This window comes from Elgaria multicarinata, chromosome 4 (assembly GCF_023053635.1).
Source record: "Elgaria multicarinata webbii isolate HBS135686 ecotype San Diego chromosome 4, rElgMul1.1.pri, whole genome shotgun sequence".
NCBI classification, from domain to species: domain Eukaryota; kingdom Metazoa; phylum Chordata; class Lepidosauria; order Squamata; family Anguidae; genus Elgaria; species Elgaria multicarinata.
Genome location: NC_086174.1, coordinates 85509230 through 85531232, shown reverse-complemented (window position 1 = coordinate 85531232; position 22003 = coordinate 85509230). Strand labels below are relative to the sequence as shown.

The window sequence follows — 22003 nt, the reverse complement described above, 5'->3', positions numbered from 1 at the left end:
TGTCATTCTTTGTCTGATCAGTGATGATCTCTGAAAACTGTGATAACTCATGGATGAAAGAAACTGAAACTGTTACATTCCTATTTTTGTCTTTTCTATTTATTTATTTATTTATTGAATTTCTATACCGCTCATAGCCGAAGCTCTCTATTAATAATGAAATTCCTTAACACGGGCAGAATTACTTTCACCTGTATTTTTTATTTTAAGGTTATATTCCTATGCATACTTGAAAGCAGGGTGTTGCTATTTTATTCTTTTACTATGTACAGCACCATGTACTTTGTGGGTGCTATATAAATAAATAAATAATAACTCCCGTTGAAACTAGTGGGAGCTACTTTTTGGAAAACCTGTTGACAATTGCGCTGTAAAGGTCTGAGCTAAGTCACAAAATCTCTAAAATGATTCTAAAAACGAACAAACCATCCCAATCCAAGATGTATGCAGACTGCTTGCTGTGCAATATGTGAAAGGCATTCTGCATATGCTCAGGGACCAGTGCTTAATTCCTAAAAATAAAACCGAGGTTTCGAACTTGCATGAAAATCATGCCATCTCCTCTTGCAATCCTGTTCCTTAACTTAATCCTTCATATATTGATAGACCTGTCATTTTTTACTCTGTTCTGTGGGGGAAGGCCCTCTGCGCGTGCTCCAAAAATGGTTTTCTTTACTAATTTAGATAGTTCTAGTCCTATAAACAGACTGAGCCCTGTCACAGATACTGTGTTCAATCCTGTGAGAGAGACTGTACTGAACACAGTGTTAGGGGCTGAGCAAGATATTGGGACAGGGTGCCTTGAGAGTTCTGCTTTCAACGGCAAAAACCTTCCTCTGGACAGTTCTTGAAAATTGGAGTTAGTTTTCAGTGAACATGGGAGGGGAGTGAAACACGGTTTTGGGGAACAGATGGGAAAATGACTGTTCCTTTGAAACTATTCAAGGGAGAAATAAAATTGAGAATATTTTCCCTTCTCATTCCTGTCTAATCCAATAAGGGACAGGAAATGCCTATAGTTGCTAAAATTGGGTGATTGGAATATTCGGTGGTGTTTTATATGGTTTTAGTTCCAGGTTGGATATCAGCAACCTGTGAAAAGTTTGCTTTATTTTTAATGAGTCTGTGGGTTGTTTCACACGTTATGTGACACCAAGCTAGGTGTGCTGCTAAGTGTATGCCTATGTTTGCAAGCACTTCCGTCGTATTCACATTTTAAATGTTTAGCTATGTGCTTATTACATGTTAGGCATAGACTTAAACACACACGCGCACACATAGACAATGTGTGAAGAGGTCTTCAGTATTTGTTAAGGGAGTCCTGTTAAGAAGTACAGCCCACAATTTCAGTTCAACACTGGTACCTAACTATTGTACTACTAATATGCCACAAATGGTATATGTATGTATGCAGACTAGTAGAGTTTCATGTGGGATAGTAACATTGGCTGACTTATTTGCAAGACTGCTTTACAGACTACCAATAGTGTGGTTTTGTGCAGTTCACAGTGGCTGAGATGTCTGGCTGGACTGAGTTAAACTTGGGGACTGAAAGCCAGCCAAACCCACCCACTTTGAAGCTAGACCCTCAGTCTTAATTAGCTACATCAGGTAGGTAATTAGCTAATTTGGGAGAGCTCTACAGATCTGCAAAGGAGTTTCAGTGACAAAGCATTGGCAAAGAAGGTGAGCAATGTAAGTACCTAAACTAGTTTGGAAACTCCTTGAGGCTGCTAGGGAAGTAAAACTACTCCTGACACGTGCACAAACACAGAGGTCGGAAACTTTGGTCTGAGAACCATTTTGGCCCCTTTAAGAACTCGTAAGCTTAAGAACAAGTTACATTTGACCTTTTTCGTAATGCTTAGCGGCAAAACTGCTGGGTGTGTGGTGTGTGTCCCGCCATTGCTGTTGAATTTGGCAGGACTGGGGTGACAGCAGGAACTGCATGCATCCCGCAGGTCAATGTGTTCTCTATTCCTTTTTTAAAAGCAATGCTTACAATTGTGTGTTAAATGAAGCTTAGCCAAAAAGAAAACCCCACCCTTCAAATATTAACTAGTTATAGAGTTTGAAAGCTAATATTATATACAGAGTTACATGAGTGACTATCTGCCTGCTGGGCAGAACTTATGAGTGTGTGTTTGGTGCAATCAACTCCTTTCTAGCTCTCCGAACAAGTTTATTCTCTTAGCTAAGGTTGCTGACCTGGAGAAACAGAGAAGCAGAATGGTATGTAGGCAGAACCTTCAGGAATAAGAAAGGTGGTGCCATCCTGAAAGCCCTCTTGCTGAATCATAGAATAAGGGTTTCAGAGCACAAGAGCATCCTACCAAGGAAGAGAGAAATGGAACAGTGCTGGGCAACTTGTGTCTCTCCAGATGTTTTGGCCTACAACTTCCATCATCCCTCACCATTGGTTTTGGTTGCTATGGCTGATGGCATCTGGAGAGCCACATGTTGCCCTTTCATGCCTTAGAAAGGATTCATTTTTAGATAACAAAGGAACATTTCTCAGATTCAGAGGAACAAGTTCAATTCTTCTAAATGAGGAGCTCTACACTCATAATGTCTTGTCAGGGACATTTCTATTAGAGTAAGCAATTTACCAGTCCTGTAAATTTAAATGACCATTTCGTGTGCGTGGTTCAGAACACAGTAATCATCAAGAAAGGCCTAAGAGGGTAATTTCAAGACAGTTTTATTATGCTGCATGGCTGTGGTCAGGGCCACATCTTTTGTACAGTGCCCATACATACTAATACACACTAATCATTATGAAAACAGGGAAGAAAGGGAAGGTACTAAGTAACTAAATCATGCTGCTGATGATCAAAGTCTGACAGAATTTTAGGAAACAGGCTTGATATGTGGAGTTTGAATTACACTAACAAATAACAGTACTAGTAGCTGCTGCAACAATTGTAATTACATTTGCTTTTTACTGGGCTGATACAGCAGTTCTTGAAACTGTTAACTCAATAAAAGATATAATAGATGTACTGACTATGCTATTACATGATTACTGCAATGTTAACTAAATTATCAATGGAAGCTGCAACTCTTAGATATAATGGTGCTCCTTTTTTATAAATTGTAGAATAGAGACGTTTATTGGCAGGTTATCAAAAGTAAAACTACATTTGAAGTATGAGGTCCCTCTTCTACTGTACTTTATTCCTGAAAACTATGGTGACTATCTAAAAACCAGGAAACACAAACCAAGTAAACAATGCTTTTAAAGCTGTCAGACAAAGAACAGGGTAAATTCTCAATTTAACTAGCTTTTACTCAGCTGCTTTGTTGATTAGGAGGTTCTTCCAAACGTGGGTATGTTTTGGCAGGAATTCCAGATCCCACTGATTGCTTGGAAACCAGCAAAATGCAGTTCTCATAAATGTATTAAGTTGTTAAAAGCAGCATCTGAATCCAATTAAGTGAATTAAATAATAGATCACATGGTGCATTACCAATTATGTACTGCATACAGAAGAAAAACAAGCTATGAACTACATTTCTCCAAAGTTGTGTTTTTTCCCCTCTGCATACAACAGATTTTAACTGCTGATTTCACTGCCGAGAGATTTAACTAGAAACTGACATGTAGTATGTGCATGAGTCCCATTGTAATCAGTAGAACATATGTGATTAAACTTGTCCATTTTCTCTTCCTTTTGCCCACTGGCAGGTCAGAATATGCACACAGCTATGTAGCCAGAGCTGGGATTACTGTAAACTTAAATATTTTGAAACTCATATTTCAAATATGGTTTAAATAGTAGATGCTATCTGAAATAAACACAAAACTGTACTTGCATTTTGAATTGGAATTACCTTTGGGGGTTTATAATTTTGTATTATTACATTTTGTGGGAAATGTAAGAACTACCATGTTGACATTGAAAAGAAAGTCAAGGTACAGTGGAATTTTAGTAGGGTTTTCTCAAAGACTGCTAGGCCTCCCTTTACTAACTAAATATCTGTGATAAATTTGGTGAGCACACTGCATTTTGCATATTGGAGTCTGAGATCAGTTTAATAGTAATAACAATAACAATAATAATAATATTTCTCCCACAATTTTTTGACAATTTTCATTCAATTTGATAGAAAAGAAATGGCTTTTAAAAAGAAATTCAGAGAAGAAAGTTTCAGAGAAATTCTCATAGGTTGGGTTCAGGGTTCTTCTGTTTAACTTACTTATGAGGTGACTGAGGAGTATGTGTGAGTGTCTTGGCTTTCATTGTACAGCTATTTCTCTGGCAGCCTGTAGTCTCCTTTGCTTCCCACACTTCAGTTAAAAGTCCAGGGGAAAACATTCTGAGGTAATTCCTGAGGTAATTCAGGAAGTGCAACTAGCCTAGGGGGCTGCAGAGTAATAGCGAGATGTATATTAGGAAGATGGAACACACACACACACAGCATCCTTGGCCACTTCACAGTGAATAGGTATGCTGAAAAACACACCAAAACAAATTCAAAATAAATTGTAAGGTGCCCTGAGAATGAGGCAGAAAAAAACCCAGAAACCTCATGGTAGGAACAAAACTTTCAAGAAATTTGAGAACAGTTATTGGCACAGCACTAATTCCACTTGTTCCCTGGAGCTAGACACAAAACTGACACACAACCTGCATTGTGGGCTAGACTGCCAACACAATGAATGCTGTTGCAACATGCAAAAAACCAAAAGCCTTAGGGGAAAAAAGAAAGAAGTTGTGCTACAACCTATTAGTTGCCAACAGTTGGAGAATTTCTCCTCCCCTGGAGAAATACAGTGAAATTGTTCACCCAATTTCTGTGCCTCCAAATAGCATTGAGAATTTTGAGAGGCCATTTGTGCACAGCTAAAGGGCAATCTGGAACTGCTGCCATCAGGTCCATTGTTTAGGACAACTTTGTGTTTAATTAAGTAAACAGAAGTGGTGTCTAATTTTAAAAAACATAAGGGAGTTGAAGCCCCTCTATCTATTTCACAAGCATATGCATGCACACACACAACCCTGGTGTTGTATTTCTCATCTGGATCTTCTCTATCCTATTATATGTATTTTCCACAAATAGTGACACAGGAATGCTTTAAAATAGCAGAAAACAGATGTACAAAAATAAATAAAAAATAAACTAGTATCAGGGTATTTTTTGTGGAGCTACAACACTGTATGGTTAAATAGATTTTGTGACTATAAAAATTGTCACCACAAGAGAGTCTGTTCACAATGTCATGTTCTAATTAGAAGGCAGGCTAATTAGAACACATCTGTACTGTGAAAAGCATTGACAGAAGGTGGGAGAAAACATAAGATTCCATTAAAGAAAGAAAACTTACAAATTTATTTTAGTATTGAAAACTTTAAATAGTAATCTGAAATTCAGGACAAAAGATATTCTGTGTGTATGCATGTCCTATTTATTCACATACATTGGAAGTGGTTTTCATCATTTTTATGCGTTTTCAAAAGTAAAGTTGCCATGCAGTCAAAGGATCTGCAGCCTTGACATGAACTTGGAATCAATACATAATTTTTGGCTGATATCTGAAATAACTATACACAGCTCATCTTAAGAACTAGCAAGTTTTCTTTGGAATGGACAAACAACTTGAGTTTAGATTTTGCCAGTCCCACCCTGAAGACATTGAGATTGGCTTTGAGCGCATGCATTTTAGACCCTTATAGTAGTCTCTCTCCTCTCTTTCAGGGAGAAGTGAAAGCTGGGTGATTCCATGTTCAAATAAGCACAAAGCCTCATAAGGGCCTGATTATACATAAAATTAACAGTCTGGCTTATAGCCACATCAGGGTTTTTAATATCTAATTCTAGGTGGGAAGCAGTTTCTATTGGGACTCAACACAAGTTGAGCTTTAACACTGACCAAAAACCCCTGCCCTGGGTGTACTGCAGTTACACTTAATGTAAAAAACTAAGCAAAGCACCTCCATGATTCTCTCATTAGTGAGAGACAAATTTGTGGAATTCAAAAATTTTAGCATATGTAATTTTCCATGTAAGTGAACAACATAGTGTGGCTGTTTGCAGAACATGACAGGATGGCTCACTGTGGATTATTTAACTAACGGTGAGGCTGCAGTGCATGCAGGTTGCATGTGGCTGCCATTTTGAATATAAAACTCCCACTTAAGGGTTGTGGTGTCATGCGAATCTGGCAAGTATGGGTTATTTAAGAGTTAAATAATCCATGGCCTGTTTTAATTCTTACATAGCCCAACCCATGTTTGCCGGGTTCGCATAAGCCCAAGCATCGGTTGGATATGCAACATCTGAACCCAGTCACTATCTAAGGCTGTCTCCATAATGGGGGAGGGGGGAAATGTAAAGTAGAGTAACATAATTTGAAATCTCATGTAGTCTTTCCTTTTTTAGGTGGGAAGTTGCTTATTGCACCACTCATACTGGTTTTGGGACTGGTAATAGGAGCCATAGCTGTTATTATAGGTAAGACCAAAATGTGTGTTCCCAATTATACACTATATAATACAGCATTTTAAAGCATGGAGTATATCTAATTCAAGGAAAGCTATCCTCAAAGGGGTTTTTCCTTAAAAATGGCCAATAGTGCTTCCTTCCAGGTTGGTGCTGGTGGGTTGGTGTTACCTAAAACATGCTCATGCTGTCCGAGGGCTAACATACATAAGATTAGAAAATATTCAGGGTTTTGATTAGCATTCTGAGTCTTGTGATTTTAAAACTTTACATATACAATAATTAAAAGAAAAAGTAGGTTTCGCACCCAGATAATCCCTTCAAGTTGAGTCTGTGACAGTTTCAGAAATGACACTTTTGAAAATTCAATATCCAAGGCTAATATTTTCCTTCAAACAAACCCTATTTTTTAAAAATTCTTTCTTTTAGAGCTGCATTTTCTTATTTTTTTCTGAATGATTTTTTTAATTGAAATTGCTGTTATAAAAGATGTTAAACACTAAACTACTTCAAAATAGCTACCTATGCTTTTGATGAACTGAGACTACTTCTAATGTCCAGGGTATTCGGAAAGAAATATGAGCGCTAATGCTTGTTACATTACAGAATTCTTTGGGGCTTCACCTGGCTCATAGGAACCCGTGTACATTTATTTCTATTCACAAAAGAACTGTTCACAGTTGAGTATATATATTTAAATGCACTGTATTTTCCCTTGTTTTTGGCAGGTTTATTTGTGTTTCCTATCTATTGCCTTTGTAAAAAGAAGAGGAAAAGGACACGAACAGAAATGCCCTGGTACGAGTGAACGGATATATATCTGAACGGCGCTGGTCCTGCAAAGCTTATGCAAAATACATGCAACACAGCAATATTGTGCTGGTTAACTGTCCTAAAGCCAGAGCCCTGACGGAGAATTAGGGGAAATCTGCCACATTTCTTCTGTACAATACACTAGTAATGACAAGCCAGAACACTTCTCTTCTCTGGTGCCTCAGACAAAATGCACATCTACTGTTGAGCCAATGAAAAGAACTTTTAATTTGGCAACATGTTTTTTTCCCCAGTTACTGACATAATTCTAGGCCTTGCAGGGGAAATACCTAGATACAGTTTAGTGATAGTTCCATGCATACAATTGCTTAACAGTATTCTGTCTGACATGATTGGCACACTATCAGGTCCTGAATTGTTTGTTATTTTATGTATGCAACTTTACCCATAAATATCGAATCGTGTGTGTGAGTAGCTACTGTTGTCAAATTTCCAATACCTCAAAGGAACTATGTTGGGAAATGATTAGAACAGTATAAATTTCAATTAGTTTTGAAGAGATTGAACTACTAACTTGGAACTTTGGGAGATCCATTTCAATGTTTTTGAATTGTGCAAGCTGTTTAGTGACACTAAGAATTTTTACTCCATTTAACTGTCAGATGCATTGAAATCTGAGAAAGAGGTAAATGCTTGTCTTTTATGGTTATCTCTGGAGTCTGACATACAAACATTGTGGTGCGCATATATATATATATATATATATATAGAGAGAGAGAGAGAGAGAGAGAGAGAGAGAGAGAGAGAGAGAGAGAGAGTTTGGGACAGTAGCATGATCATATTTGGATATGCCTTAGCAGCTAAAGTTGTGGCCCAAACCAGTACAAATACAGAAAACTATATATCTCTTTGTATTTCAGAGTGTACAGCACGGTCCAATTAGGAAAATAGCAATTTGCTCTGAGGCAATCCGGAAATTTACTATTTCCACAAAATTGCATCAGTACATGCTAAAGTGAGTAGGCATTTCCAGGTTTTTCCTAAGAAGGTCCATGGTTTAGGACTGGCTCCTTAATGTAACACCAGTTAAGACATGGGCCAGTGCTAATGTCCTTCACTTGGTAGGATGTGGAGGTCTGCACCTTAGGAGCATAATTCACCTCAATTATATTCTAAAGGGTCCTGATTTGCCTGATACGTATGATTCTTCCCCAAAGTATTGGAAGGCTCATGGATATTGGAGTGGAATTGCACACAGTTTTGTGTGTATGTGTCCACCCAGTTCACACATGATTTCATTTGTGTGGTATTCACATTCATTTCCAAGGCCCGAGCCTTCTCCCTGCTATGTAGAGGACATAACTGGATATCTAAATTGCCCCATACACATACATATTACATAGTAGCAGGTGAATTAAAAAGTCACCTGTAAAGTGCTATACCTTTTAAACAATGATTCAGTCCAGTAAAACCCGGCAACATGTTTTTGAGTGCAGGAAAGGTTATCTAGAAGTCTTAATTATATTTTGTTCTTTGGTTTTTTAAAAACAGATACCTTTTGTTGAAATTAATGTGTGAGAGACATGCAACTAATTGATTTAAATTTAAGAATAAGGAGAATCAAGGAGAAGGTTTTTTTTAAAAAAAAAATCTGCTGTCCTGTTATACTAACATTAACTTAAAAGACAAAATTGGGAATAAGAAAAATCATGCTGCGAAATTATCAGAAAAAATGAGTTGGGCTCTGAGGTGTCTTTCCAAGCATTGGAGGAGACCTTCAGTGAATGGGAAGGTTGTTGGGTGGGAGATAATTTTTGCCAATTCTCCTCACATTTCCCATACTGTTCTGGAGGGTCTCCCAACTGTCCAGTGTTATTTTTAGGGGTTTGCAGTGCGGAATGGAGAATTAGCAAAAATCACTTTCTTCCTTTTCATTGGTGGGTGCCAGGAGCAGTCTTTCCATGAAAAGATCCCAAGAGCAAAACTCTAAAGATCCAAACTAATGTGTGGACGCACTTCTTGTCACTTATGTGCTGAAGATTTTTTTTAAAAAAAACCAAGATGTTGCTGAAAAAAGTAGTGGAGTATTTTGCAAGTTCTGTGTTCTTCAATCCGTTTTGAAATTAACAAGCTCCATAAATTGCACACAAAGGCAACACAGGGTTATTTGCTGTACATTGTACTTTAAATTTTTACAGCACTTCATTACTGAAGCAGTGTATTGATCGATATAGAATGAATCCCAGTGCATCATATAGGTGAATTATTGGACCTCAAAGCCTTAGCTGAATTTAGAGAGAATGTTACTTTTCTGGCAATATGTCCACTTTATATATATTGTTTTCATGTGCTAGCATAGGTCAGTTTGCTATTTAAAGTTCTAACAATCCCCAAACTTAATATCTTTTTGTCAATTAAAATTACACTCCTTTTGGTGGATTCCAGAACTCAGTTTATGAAAGAGACTAATTAGAATATAAACATAATTTCAGTTCATTCAAACTGTAGGTTGGAACCAGATCTAGTCATGACCCATGAAATCAATGGGGTGTGTTAGTCATGATTAATCTAAGTCACATTGATTTCAGTGGTTCTAGTTTAAGCATGACTAAGTCTGGATCCACCCACATGCTTTTACAAAGGTGTTAGGTTGCTTAATCTGTTTCACCTTTATTTTGTTGTGTCTCAGAGTTGACTGCTGCCTTAAACCTTTTTAAAGATTGTATACTTTTACCTAGCCCCAAATAATTGTGTTTTCTCAGGCCAAACTTGTGTATTGTCTTTGGTTTACTCAGGGATTTTAGTCCATCATTATATTGTCAACTACTGTTGTGAAGAAACTTTTCTAATATTTAGAAAAAAACATTCAAACATCAGAGTTATATCATGAGATTTGGTGTCTGTAGTTCAGGGTGAATTAAAGCAATGTCAAGGCCTCTGTTTGATTTAAGTGTAGACTTGCTCTTTTCCCACATTTATATGTTCTCTCACTACCCATTTGAAATAAGCTCCTTATGGTTTGTAGTTCTCGGACCTGGTCCAAGGATCATCATGTGCAGCAGCAAGTTGTGTGCAGGGATCTCTCTGCTATGTCAGCTGGCCCAAGAGGAACAGTCATCTATTGGAGGAGGACTAATTCCACATGCACGCACACACATATGCAAACACACACGCCTTCCAGGAGGACACTTGAATCATCAGAGCAGATGTGCGCAACACTTTCATTGTGTGTGTGTGTGTGTGTGTGTGTGTGTGTGCGCGCGCGCGCGCGCAGGATATGGGAGCACCACATTATATTCCTGAATTGATGCTGGCTTATTTGTGCATGGGACCACATCCCTTGAAGGCAATTTTGTTCATGGTAACTTCTATAAGTGCACCACACTTGTTTGATAAAGGTGCATATGCTGTTTTTCCAATTGTGAAACATTTGAGATAACTTGGGACTGTTACAAGTTTTGAAAAGATTTTATATTAGGATAAATGAAAGGCATGAATATGTATGTGTGTGTATTTTACATACAAGTGTAATGTAAGTCTATAGACGCAGGTGTTTCTCACAAAAATGTGTACCCATTCATGCCTTCCACTAATACAAAGCATGCCTTTTTAGGACTTATATTAAATGCATATCTATCAAATGCAAATTAAATATGAATGCTTTAGTGCATTTAATTTAAGTATGTGGCTCTCAATAATTAGGTGCAATCTAAAGAAATAGTTTCTATTAACTTGTCTTTTCCAAAAATGGGGTACTAACAAGAAAGCAAGAGCTGCATTAGAATCCTGATTTGCTGACCCTTTTAATAAGCCTTTTCTTAAATAACGATCCGAAACATTTATCCTTAAATTAGTGTGAACACCACATCAGTGAACACATTCACTTAACCATTACAATGATTGATGATGAACTGTGTTTAAACTACGTAAAACCATATTGTTAAAAAAAAATTTTTTTTGAACAGTTCCTTGAATGTTACAAGCCATGCTCTGATTTGCCTTATGCAATTTGTATCCTTTTTTGTGATTATTGGTTGCTTTGCAACTAAGTTGCACCAGTCTAAGGACTCATCTACACCAAGCAGGGTATTCCACTATGAAAGCGGTATATAAAAGGCAGGAGCCATGCTATTGAAGTGCACTGACAACTGTTGGAGCCAATGACACATCTACACCAAGCAGGATATAGCACAATGAAAGTGGTATGAAAGCAGAATATGTCATGGGCCCCAACAGTTGTCAGTGCACTTCAATACCACTATAAAGCAGTAGCGTGGCTCTTGCCTTTTATATACTGCTTTCATAGTGGAATATCCTACTTGGTGAAGATGAGCCCTAAATGAGACTTGCTCCTATGTCTCTGGCCATACCTTACTCACATTAAAGAAATACCAGCTCTATTTTCCCACAAAATCTTTTACTTATTATATAATGTACTTTATCAGAGTGAAACAATTAAAATATTTAAACATTTCTAAGGTCTTTTCTATAGAACTCTCATTTCCTTTTATTAATTTGACAGATTAAAGAAGAAATATAAATAAATAAGACTGATCATATAATATTTTATGGTCCTGATTGCTACACACCTGCATATGTCAGTTCCAGGATTGTTTTATGATGTACACTTGTTTTTCAGTATATTCAAACATTTGACAAATAAAAAAATAATATGCATTGTAGGTAGATTATAAGATCAGAGTAGATTGTCACTTTGGTGTAGAATTACTGGCATCCAGAGATGACTGGGTTTGATTTCAACAAATAGGAAGTTCTCCTTTGATTATAAGAAATTATTATACCACTTATGGAAACCACCATTAAATTAAGAGACGTCTAAAAAATTGAATGGCTACAACAAATCATAGCCCTTAGATATAGTTTCTCAGTTAAGATTTCCTACTGCAATTTCTCTAAAGCCATTCAGGATATTTCTTTTAATGCAGAAGCTGTTTTAATAATGGATGGTTGTAATCGCTGTAATAATATTGTAAATTTTTTGCCAAGGCATACCATGAATTATAAGAAGCATAGTATGTTTCCTGGGGCAGGGGGGCGGGGAAGCAAACTGCATCTGAAACAATACTTCCCACCTTTTTTTTTAAGATGAGATTGTTAGATGTCTTGTTATAAAAAAAGAGAACACTGCTTTAAAGTTTTGTGGATTTGTCATCAGGACAAATACAGATGAACTATTGAGTAGACCTATATTTGTTAAAGCCATTCTATGAAAATGTCACGTGACTTCTTGTTTAAAAGTCTACTTGGCCACGATCAAATTTCCTTGCAGTCCAGACATCCCACCCTATGCCTGAAAGAAGGCTTTATCTATGTATTGCCCTTCTGGATGTGGCTCCATATTGCCCAAAAGTTGCTGTAAATGGTGCATTCTGCACTGGCTAGCAGATGGTCATTCAGTGTCATATCTGACAGCAGTGTGTGTGTGTGTGTGTGTGTGTGTGTGTGTGTGTGTGTGTGTGAGAGAGAGAGAGAGAGAGAGAGAGAGAGAGCACATTTGATTCAAAATGCCCTTTCCCACCAGCAGATGGTCAGCTTTACCAACCACAAAAAGGCAATGAGAGCCTTGTTTGCATCCTTTCATGTGGCAGTGGGATCTTTGGGTCAGGATTATAGAGTTTCACAAAGTGTAGAATCCTGAACATCTTGGATGTACACCTGCACTTGGGAATCATTTCCAGAAGATTCAAGGAGAAAAGAGATGAACTTGTATTTTGTTCTGTGTGCCATCTTTAATCAAATGATTTAATGTGTTGCCAACTTTATGTGGTGTCCTCATACTCTCACTTTTTGGTTTCTGTAAGGTTTCTAAAGAAATTGTTCTTGAAGCCCCAATCGTATGGAATGGCAATCCTTTTTTAGATTTATTTAAAACATTAGGGTGTAGTAAAAGCTACACTTGCACCAATGGTACTTTTCAGATACACAGAATTTATTTTATTATACAGCATCATTAGGACAATAGAAGTATTTCTGAAGAGGGGTGGTAGACTGATTTATGCAAAATAAAGATCAAATGGTATATTCTGTGGTAAAAGCCAAAACAATATTTAAAAAAAACAAAACTTGGTCTTCTGTGTTATTTCAGAATCTGCCATTATTTTCCTTCTGCACTCTTCTATAACAGTTTGTTTTAATTAAAATTAAATGGCTTGGCTTGGTTCTAGAGTGCTCCATGGACAACAGGAGGCACTAAACTTCTATTTCAGCTGATCTTTGCCTGTCTCCACTGTAGCTCCCTGTATTAACCACTGTTCTTGAGGGTTTTCCAAACTCAGGAGGTTTTCAATGCTACAAGGCACTTCCATGGGAAGTGGGGTACATCTCACAAGGAAAGCCTCATATGTTTTCAGGGAGGGTGGGGGTTACATCTAAGCCAATATCTCGTATAAGTCCTGGGTGTGACGATTTTCCTTTCTTTGGGATTTTCAGAAATTCCACCCACATAATCAGTATCCTGCTGAACTGAGTATAAAATATATACAGAAAAATCATATTCAGTTATCAAGTTGATTAGAATTCAAACTTCAGGCAATTCTGAAAGGTATTTTTCTTCTGTGTATGAGTACTCTTGACCCCTCCCTGACATAGTGATAAGCACAATATCTGCTTGGGTAGGAAAATGTCATATATGGAGTGACTGATCAGATATGACTGACAGCAATTTTTGCAATTGCTAGGGAACTTTTTCTAGATGCCATAGTAACAGGAATTGTAGCTTGTTTTTATCTCCAGTCCACTGGTTAATACCTTAGCATTTTTCCGCATGAGAACAGATATGTTGTATTCAATAATGTCTTCTTGAATACTCAAGGACAACTTCAGTGCAGAAGAGATGTACTATGTGAACTAGCCCTACAGTAAATTATATCTAAAAGTCAAGATGATTATCATATGTTGGTAGCCATTAGCTCAATAGAAAAATCTGTCAAAAGCCAAAGAAGCAGGCATCTGCTTTTTACTTCAATTAAGGATTTTGCATATGGAAAGCAGAAGACCCCACCCCATCACAAATTCAATAGAATATCCATATAGAAATTGTTAAGTCGTCTGTGAACCCATTCTAGCAAAGGCCAAAACTAAGTATGTATTCGGCTGCTATTCTATATACATTTACTTCGTAGTAAGTCTCATTAAACTCAGTGATTTTACAGAGTGAAATTGTGTTCCTTGAAGTCTCTGGAATGATGCAGAAGTCCAATACTACTACTAGAGTATAGAGTAAAAGCTTTGGTCTCTGTATTGCTATTTGAAGTATACAGTATTATTTTAGTGCATACTTCTGTTTGATAAGAAATTGGAGAAAAGTAAAATATGAAATTGAATGGTTGTGACTAATAATATCCAATTCTTATCCCTGTCCAGAGCTGCATTGGCTTTCTATGTAAAATATTTGAACATGAGACTTGTTTTAAAGTCTTGTGTAACATACCTGAAAGTACACTTTAGGGGCAGTATTCAATGTGATACAAGTGCTATTGAAAATTATTTTGCACTTGTGTAGGGGTACAGAACCTCAGGCTCAAATTCTGGAGGTCAAATGCAGCCATCTATAAGTCCCTGGAAGGCCATGCCCTTTCTCCCCGCCCTGCCCCTTTTGTCTCTTGCCCCACTGATCACTGGAATGTGATCCTTAAGAGTTCCAACATGGAATTTGACCCTTTGACTGAAAGAAGTTCTTCATTTGCATAAGGGATCTGTAGCACAGCACCAATAGCATTAGCTGGCATGATGGATTTTTTGGAGAATCCAGCTAGGATACTTTATGCTAGCACAACCTAATTTACGTTAGTGCTCATGTCACATTGGATATTGCCCTTGGATTCAAGTGAAGCAATCAGTTGAACAAATTTAAAACTGCTTCACACTAAGCTGTTTCAGAAGTCTTGTTATCAAGTTAGGATTTTCAACAAGAAGAGAATTACACCCTTTTGTGTAAAGCAGTTTGTGACGACAGAAACAAATGATACAATTTCTCTTCTAAAAACTGCCAAAAGCATTAGCATGATGTCTATAATTCTTGTAGCACTGTGACACTTCCCAGTGAGCAATGAAATGACAATTGTCAGAACATCTCTGTGGACAAAAATAAATTAATACATTTGTGACAGCTCTTTTTCTATGAATTTTCCGAAACCTGTTTCAGGTAAAGTCATTCTTACTATCAAAATAATTTTGTAAAACCCTTTACCTTCTTTAATGGCTTCCTGATTTAAAAGACAAAACCAAAATGCTACATAGTATGAGTTATTTAAATGTCTGGAGATAAAATGTGCTCCAAGGCCTCCAACATGGCAATGGTTCATGAAATCAAGAATGGGAAACAGGTATTCTAGCTTTATGAAAAGGCAAATTGGTCCTTTTGGCACTGTTATGACTATGACCCATTGTACTTCCAGGTTACATGGCAGGGTGACTATGAAAATACTTATGGTTCTGAAGCTTAGTCATTACTTACAATCCAAGATCCAGAGTTCATATTTCACAGTCCACTGAGTAGCAAATACAATGTATACTAAACTGCTCAGGGTTTTTGTTTTTTCAAGTATTCCATTTTTGTAAGAATTGCCTTGCTGGATCAGGCCAAAGTTTTATCTAGTCCAGCATTTGCTTTCCAACAGTGTTTGGCTAGAGGCTTTTGGAAACCCACAGACAATGGAGGGACATGATGGCCACTTCCTGTTTGTCCCCAGCCTGTGGTGGTCTCCTTTTGCAAATGGGATTTCCAATTAGCAACTTACGGTTGACAATGATAATAGCTGGTTCAACCTTCACAGTACTTTTGTCCACAACTTTTGGTCAAAAGTACTTTATAAGCAACATTTCTGAATGCATATTCTACATTTTCATGTTCTATGTAGGAGCTTGGCAAACGTTTTCAGTAGCATATTTAAGGCAATTTCTCCCCAGCATCTTTCTAAACAGCATTTAGGCTGTTACTGCAGTGACTAATAATTTTGTTCTCCTTCATATTAGCTCCAGCTTGCATCAAAAGACTTTGTAACAGTTGTCTGTTCTTGTTAAGCGAGTGCCTTTTGTTTGAAGATGGCCTATACACTGTTTGTCTTCTGTCTTCTTGTGTAGATGTGTACTGCACTAGTACTGAGCTAAAACATATCCTGGTGGATGTAGATCTAATATCTTCATTGGATAGATAATACATAGCCCATGGATTGTATGTGCACATGTATATAAACTAAAACAAGGGAAAGCATTCTCTTGCCAGTGTATGTCCTGCTGGACAGGACTTCTTGAAATTGAGTGAAGTTTTAACTATTTGTTTTGAGAATTGGTTACTTCACTGCTGTTCAGTTACCAACTGTGTTGTGTAGTACATTTCCACTCTGAAAAACTTAATGGCATTTATGGTAAGCAGTTTCAGTAACCAATTATCAGATGAATATTTGTAGGTGTTGGTGGTAAAATTGATAATCCAGGAGCATATCATGTTTTGGGTGCTTTAGAATGCATTCCTTTTTAGCATTATCTTAATGTTGTTTTATGATGAAGATGAAGGGAAACTTGTCATGATGACACGAGAAATTGTAAAATTTTAAAATATGAATTTCATCCAAAAGCTCTGTACCTTGGGGGTGTTCAGTGTATGGAATTTGCAAAGGTATTTAAAGTGGGGGGTATTTGCATGCTAATGGATTAAAAGTTTCATAGAAATGTCAACCTAATAAACTTTTAAAGAAAATGCACTGCTTTGAATTTTTAATGAATTAATTTGATTTTATAATTTGTGTTAAACTCTTATATTTAAGCAACCTTTATCACATATGATCACATGTGATGGGGTACACATACTTTAATAAATTAAGGGAAGGTTGTTTAAATTGTGAGAATAGTTATGCAAAGTAATCTGGGTGATCAGAGCATACCGTTACTGTAACCCTGTTTATGTTCTGCTAACCACAATTGGAAACCAAGGTTTGAAGTTGTTTCAGTGAGTGTAATCTGTTTTGAAGAATTAATAAATTTCCTAAATAATATTTAATAAAATAATATTTTCCACACACACATGCACACGCAAATTTACATTTTTATTTGTACTTTGGGTGTGTTGCCTATAGACTGTAAATGTGTTATAACATGACTCTGAACAATATATTTTACTAGAATACATACAGTTACTTGGTGGTGGGGGGGATGAAAATATGAGAGCTTTTTATGATAGCATTTCCCAAATATCTGGGATTAGATCCAGTTTTTAAGATGGATCAACTGTGTTGATGGAAGTGGAGTTCCATGGATCCTTTTTTCTCCACCAGTTCCCTGAAAATGCTCCTGAGAGAGGAGACCCTGCTCAATCAGGTGAACTAAGATATGTGTGTGTGCGTGCCTGCCTGCCTGCATGCATGAGGGGTGTGGACAACCTTCTTGAGGAAAGTAAATCTTAGATTCAATCCCTGACAACTGAGGGACAAACAATGTGACAATAATTGCAGTTTGGCCCTGAGACATGCTTTTTATTTCACCACCACCACCACCAAATTGGATGCACATCACTTCTGTACTTAAGCTATGCTTTATAGTATGTAAGGCTAATAGTTGAAATAAGCACCCTTTGAGGAGCTCATCCTGTGTATCCATTATTATTTTTGAAGTGTTTGAGGGTAAACAATGGTGCAGTTAGTAATTTTAGACTCTAGACTTACCGTCCTTGGCAGGTGTTTTTGTAGCCTATTTAGATACTAAAGTGTTACTTCACTCCAAATGTGGAATACCAGTTCTGCTGCACCTGGGGGTTCTCCTGCTCATTCTCCTGAGTGGGCCTTGGACTACAACCCAAAGTCCTGCCCTGAATTTACCCCTGATAATAGCTCATTCTGCTGTATCTCTCCATCAGGAGTGACCAAATTTGCTGCAGAATTAAATGCCACCCCCACCCCAAGAAGAGATGCTCATGGAAGAAGCACCAACAGTGGGAAATGGTGTTTGTATGCCTATAAAACAAGATTGGTTAATCTGCTCCTAACCTAACTTGCAGGGTACATTGAGGTTACACCATGGAAGATTTCTTAGTTTACAGTTAGCTATGCTAACCAGTGCATGCTGGGAGTTGTAGGACTTGTTTCTGTCTAAACATGCATAGGATTACACCCTTAATTATGCTGTTACATGGTCAGTATAATGAGATTTGCATTGTCCATTTGCTTGTATTGACTCCTGACAGTGGTGCAGAACATGTAGCAGATGATATCGAACTTAAACTCCCATCACCCCTAGCCAGCATAGGCAATAGTCAGAGATGATGTGAGTTGAATCTGTGATTTTATGAAGCCCTCCCATTTCAAACATGTTCCTGGCGCCGAATGTTAGGACAGAAATCTTCCTTGGTATAAGCTGTGTTTCAAAGATAGGTTTGTTGCAAATGAGGAATGCAGTATTATATAAAAATAAAACTTTTATTGCCTCAAACAAACATAGCTTCTAACTAACTTCTCTCCAGCCCTGACTGACTCCTGAGAGTGCTGAGTCACTGACTGCTGTGTCACCTCCTGATTGGGCGAGTATTCCTTCAATCAAAGTCTGTGTCCCTGACTTCCTCTTCCATCTAACTTCCTGTGTGTCTCACTTAGTTCTACCTATTGATACAAGCTGGACGTATCGTGAAAGTTAGGTTAGGATTAGATAAACAAACCTTAATGTACAAGCACAGAAACATAGAAACACATAATTTTACCCAATACCAGACGGATTGGGGGTGGAGTTTGTGTCCCAGGTTTTTTGGGACTCTTGTCAATTTTTAAGCATCATCATATCATCATCATCATCATCATCATCATCATCATCATCATCATCGGACAAATCCTGTTTCATTCAGATAGTAGTCTAAAGAGAACTGGGATGCCCAGAGCAAGGTGCCTGAACAAAAAATGCTGGACAGGCAACTGATGAACTGTGCAATTCTATGCATGTCTACTCTGAAGAAAGTCCCATTGAGTTTAAGAGCGCCATCACATCTAGGTCGAAACGTGCGGTTCCCGTTGCTTCGACGTCGCTTGCTGAAAACAGGAAGTAATGAGGCTCATTCGGTCCGGCAGGAGAGAGCAGCAACTGGACTTTTTCTGGAAGATTTTGTGGCGCAAGGAAGGCCAGAAGGGGTGGAAGAAGCGCGAGAGGCAGAAGACCTCATGTGAGCAATCCGTGAGTGCCCAGTAATGAGCGGCAGTAAAACGCTCGTCGGATGGAGCTCTCGGTGGGGCTTATTCCCAGATAAACAGATATATAAGAAACAGGAGCCCAAGAAGCACAGCAAATGAAAGCGATTGAGGAAAATGACACAGAGACATGTAATTAAGCTTAAATATGTGTAACTAAATTAACCACATATTCTTCTTGTTTGTCCTGCCTCCATTTCCCTCCCTTTTCCTCTGTAGTTTTAAAGTGTAAGCCCCTTGGAGTAAGATCTTTACCTCTCATTCTTTGTAAAGTTCCATGTGCATAGGTGGCACCATCCAAAAATAAATAAATAAATAAATAAATAAATAAATGAGAGGGGGAGATGAGTGTTCTGTTTTACATTGATTTGAACCAGCCAATTAATTGTTGAGCTGCAGGTTTCAAGCGTACTTTTGAATCTACCAGATCTGTAGGATCGTAGGACCATCTGGCTGGCTGCACTTCAAAACAGTTCTGGACTAGAGCATACTTTTGTTTGATCCAGTACAGCTTTTTTGATCCCGTTTTGAAAATGGTGTGTGCATTGTAATAATTCCAGACAATATTATCGGGATACTGTTTTGATTGTTGTAGTTTGCTAGAACGAGGGCCACGTATTCTGAACTTGAAACATCAACTTAATGTACACTCCTATACAATGAGAACTGCGTGTCCTTATCTGGAATATCAGAGTTATTTGAAGTCTTAAGCCTTGGCTTAAGTTAAGCACTGCTCACTCACTGCCCTACCCATTACCCTTATCACCCACCAGCGTGCAGATGTAGACCGTTGCTAGCAAGATATCAAATCATTACATTAAAATCGGTCCATAAAACACGCTTGTGCTGCCATCTCACAGAAAGCGATGGAGAGCTTTTCTCCGAAGCATTTCTTATGCTTTCGTCATCCCCTAGGGACGACGAATCAAAGGAATGAAGGTGTGCTGCTTCCTGTTGTTTTTCTCAGCCAAATTCCCATACCAAAGGTGTATTGGGTTTGAAGACACGGCTTAACCCTGGGTACTTTGCTTTTTAAAAAAGCTACTTTAAAAAGCAAACACTAAGCCATCTGGTGCCCTCCAGATGTTTTGGACTGCTGCTCCCACAATAAGAACACAAGATGAGTCATGCTGGATCAGACCAAGGGTCCATCTAGTCCAGCACTGTGTTCACACAGTGGCCAACCAGCCATCGGCCAGGGATGAACAAACAGGACATAGTGCAACAGCACCCTCCCACCTATGTTTCCCAGCAACTGGTGCACACAGGCTTACTGCCTCGAATACTGGAGATCGCACACAACCATCAGGGCTAGTAGCCATTGATAGCCTTTACACTGGCTGGGGGTAATGGGCGATGTAGTCCCAAAACATCTGGAGGGCACCAGATGCTTTACCCCGACCGAAGGGATATGGTTTAGCGACTTCAGGTTTGTCTGGTGGTGAGAGGAAGTTTGAAACTAGTGTCCTGGGGAAAGGACGCAGTGAGCAGATCTGCTCAATCTAGTTCCAAGAATTCGGTGTAGCGGTTTTGCTCCCCCACTTGTCTGGAATTAGGGGAGCTGAGCTTTCAAGGAGCCTTGAAGGTGATCCCTGCTTTGCTTTGTTTTCAAGCAGAGAAAGGAGCCCTTGGAAATGACGGTTGCTACGAGACAAACCGCGCACGAAACCCTTAGAGCTGACGCGCCAATGAGACGCTCCGCTGCCCGCCGCTTCTGCGTTCTAAAAGCGAGTCAACGGGCCAATCCGGTGTCCGTACTGCGGCGGGACGCTTCCGCCTCCCGGGAAGGCTGGCGGCGCTGTTTCCGGAACCTGGAGGTTGCCGTGGAAACCAGTGCGGGCTGGTTTCCAGAGAGTTGTGCCTGTTACAGAAGAGCTCAGCCCGGCCGCTCCAGAGAGGTAAGGCCGCCCGGTGACTTCCGTTGGATCCCAGATGTCCAGAGTGGCCTTTTCCCCTCCTCTTCCTTCAGTCGGGGGCCACCGGGCTAAACGCCACAAAAGGTGCTTCTTATCGCCCTCGCTCCTGCATTCAGCCTGCAAAGGGGCAGGCTGCGCCCACTCTGCTCTTTAATAAGAGTCCCTGCTCGGTGCGAAGAAAACTGTATCCACCCCCAGCCCCACCCCCATAAATGAACCACTTTTGCATGTATTCGTTTATAGCAGCTGCAGTGCTGTGACAGAAGCTGTACCTGGCAAGCATGCCGTCTTGGGTCAAAGCTGAGTCGAAACTCCGAGGGATGGGGGAGGACCACATATTCTAGGCATCTGTTTTTAATAGTTTTTCTTTGCCAGGGTGAATAAAGGGAATTGGAATCATAACGTACCGTGCAAAGAGGAAGTAAACCCTGCTATAAATCACTGTTGCAAGTTAGTGTTAGTTGTACTGTTTTCATCGTTTTGGCTTTAAGGAGCAAATATTGCTTATTCTCAGATAAAAGCAATATTCAATTCATTGTGCTTAAAATCATAAAGGAACAAGGGAAATTATACAGGAACCAGCAGTAGGTGGAGCAGGTGTTCAAAGACCTGTTCAGCTTTGAAGCTCTCTGAATAGATGTTGGCGGGCAACATCTTACTCTACCTTGTAAGGCATTTGTAAAG

General features: G+C 38.7%; 1 protein-coding gene across 1 annotated transcript in view; it reads left to right on the top strand.

The window, feature by feature from the left end:
* Nucleotides 1–7554, top strand: part of RNF217 (ring finger protein 217) — a 44282-nt gene extending 36728 nt beyond the window's left edge. Inside the window, exons 5-6 of the mRNA XM_063124784.1 lie at nt 6385–6456; nt 7173–7554. Coding sequence (XP_062980854.1) covers nt 6385–6456; nt 7173–7252 — 152 coding nt within the window. The 3' untranslated portion in view covers nt 7253–7554. The remainder of the gene's footprint in view (nt 1–6384; nt 6457–7172) is intronic.
* The last annotated feature ends 14449 nt before the right edge of the window (nt 7555–22003 follow it).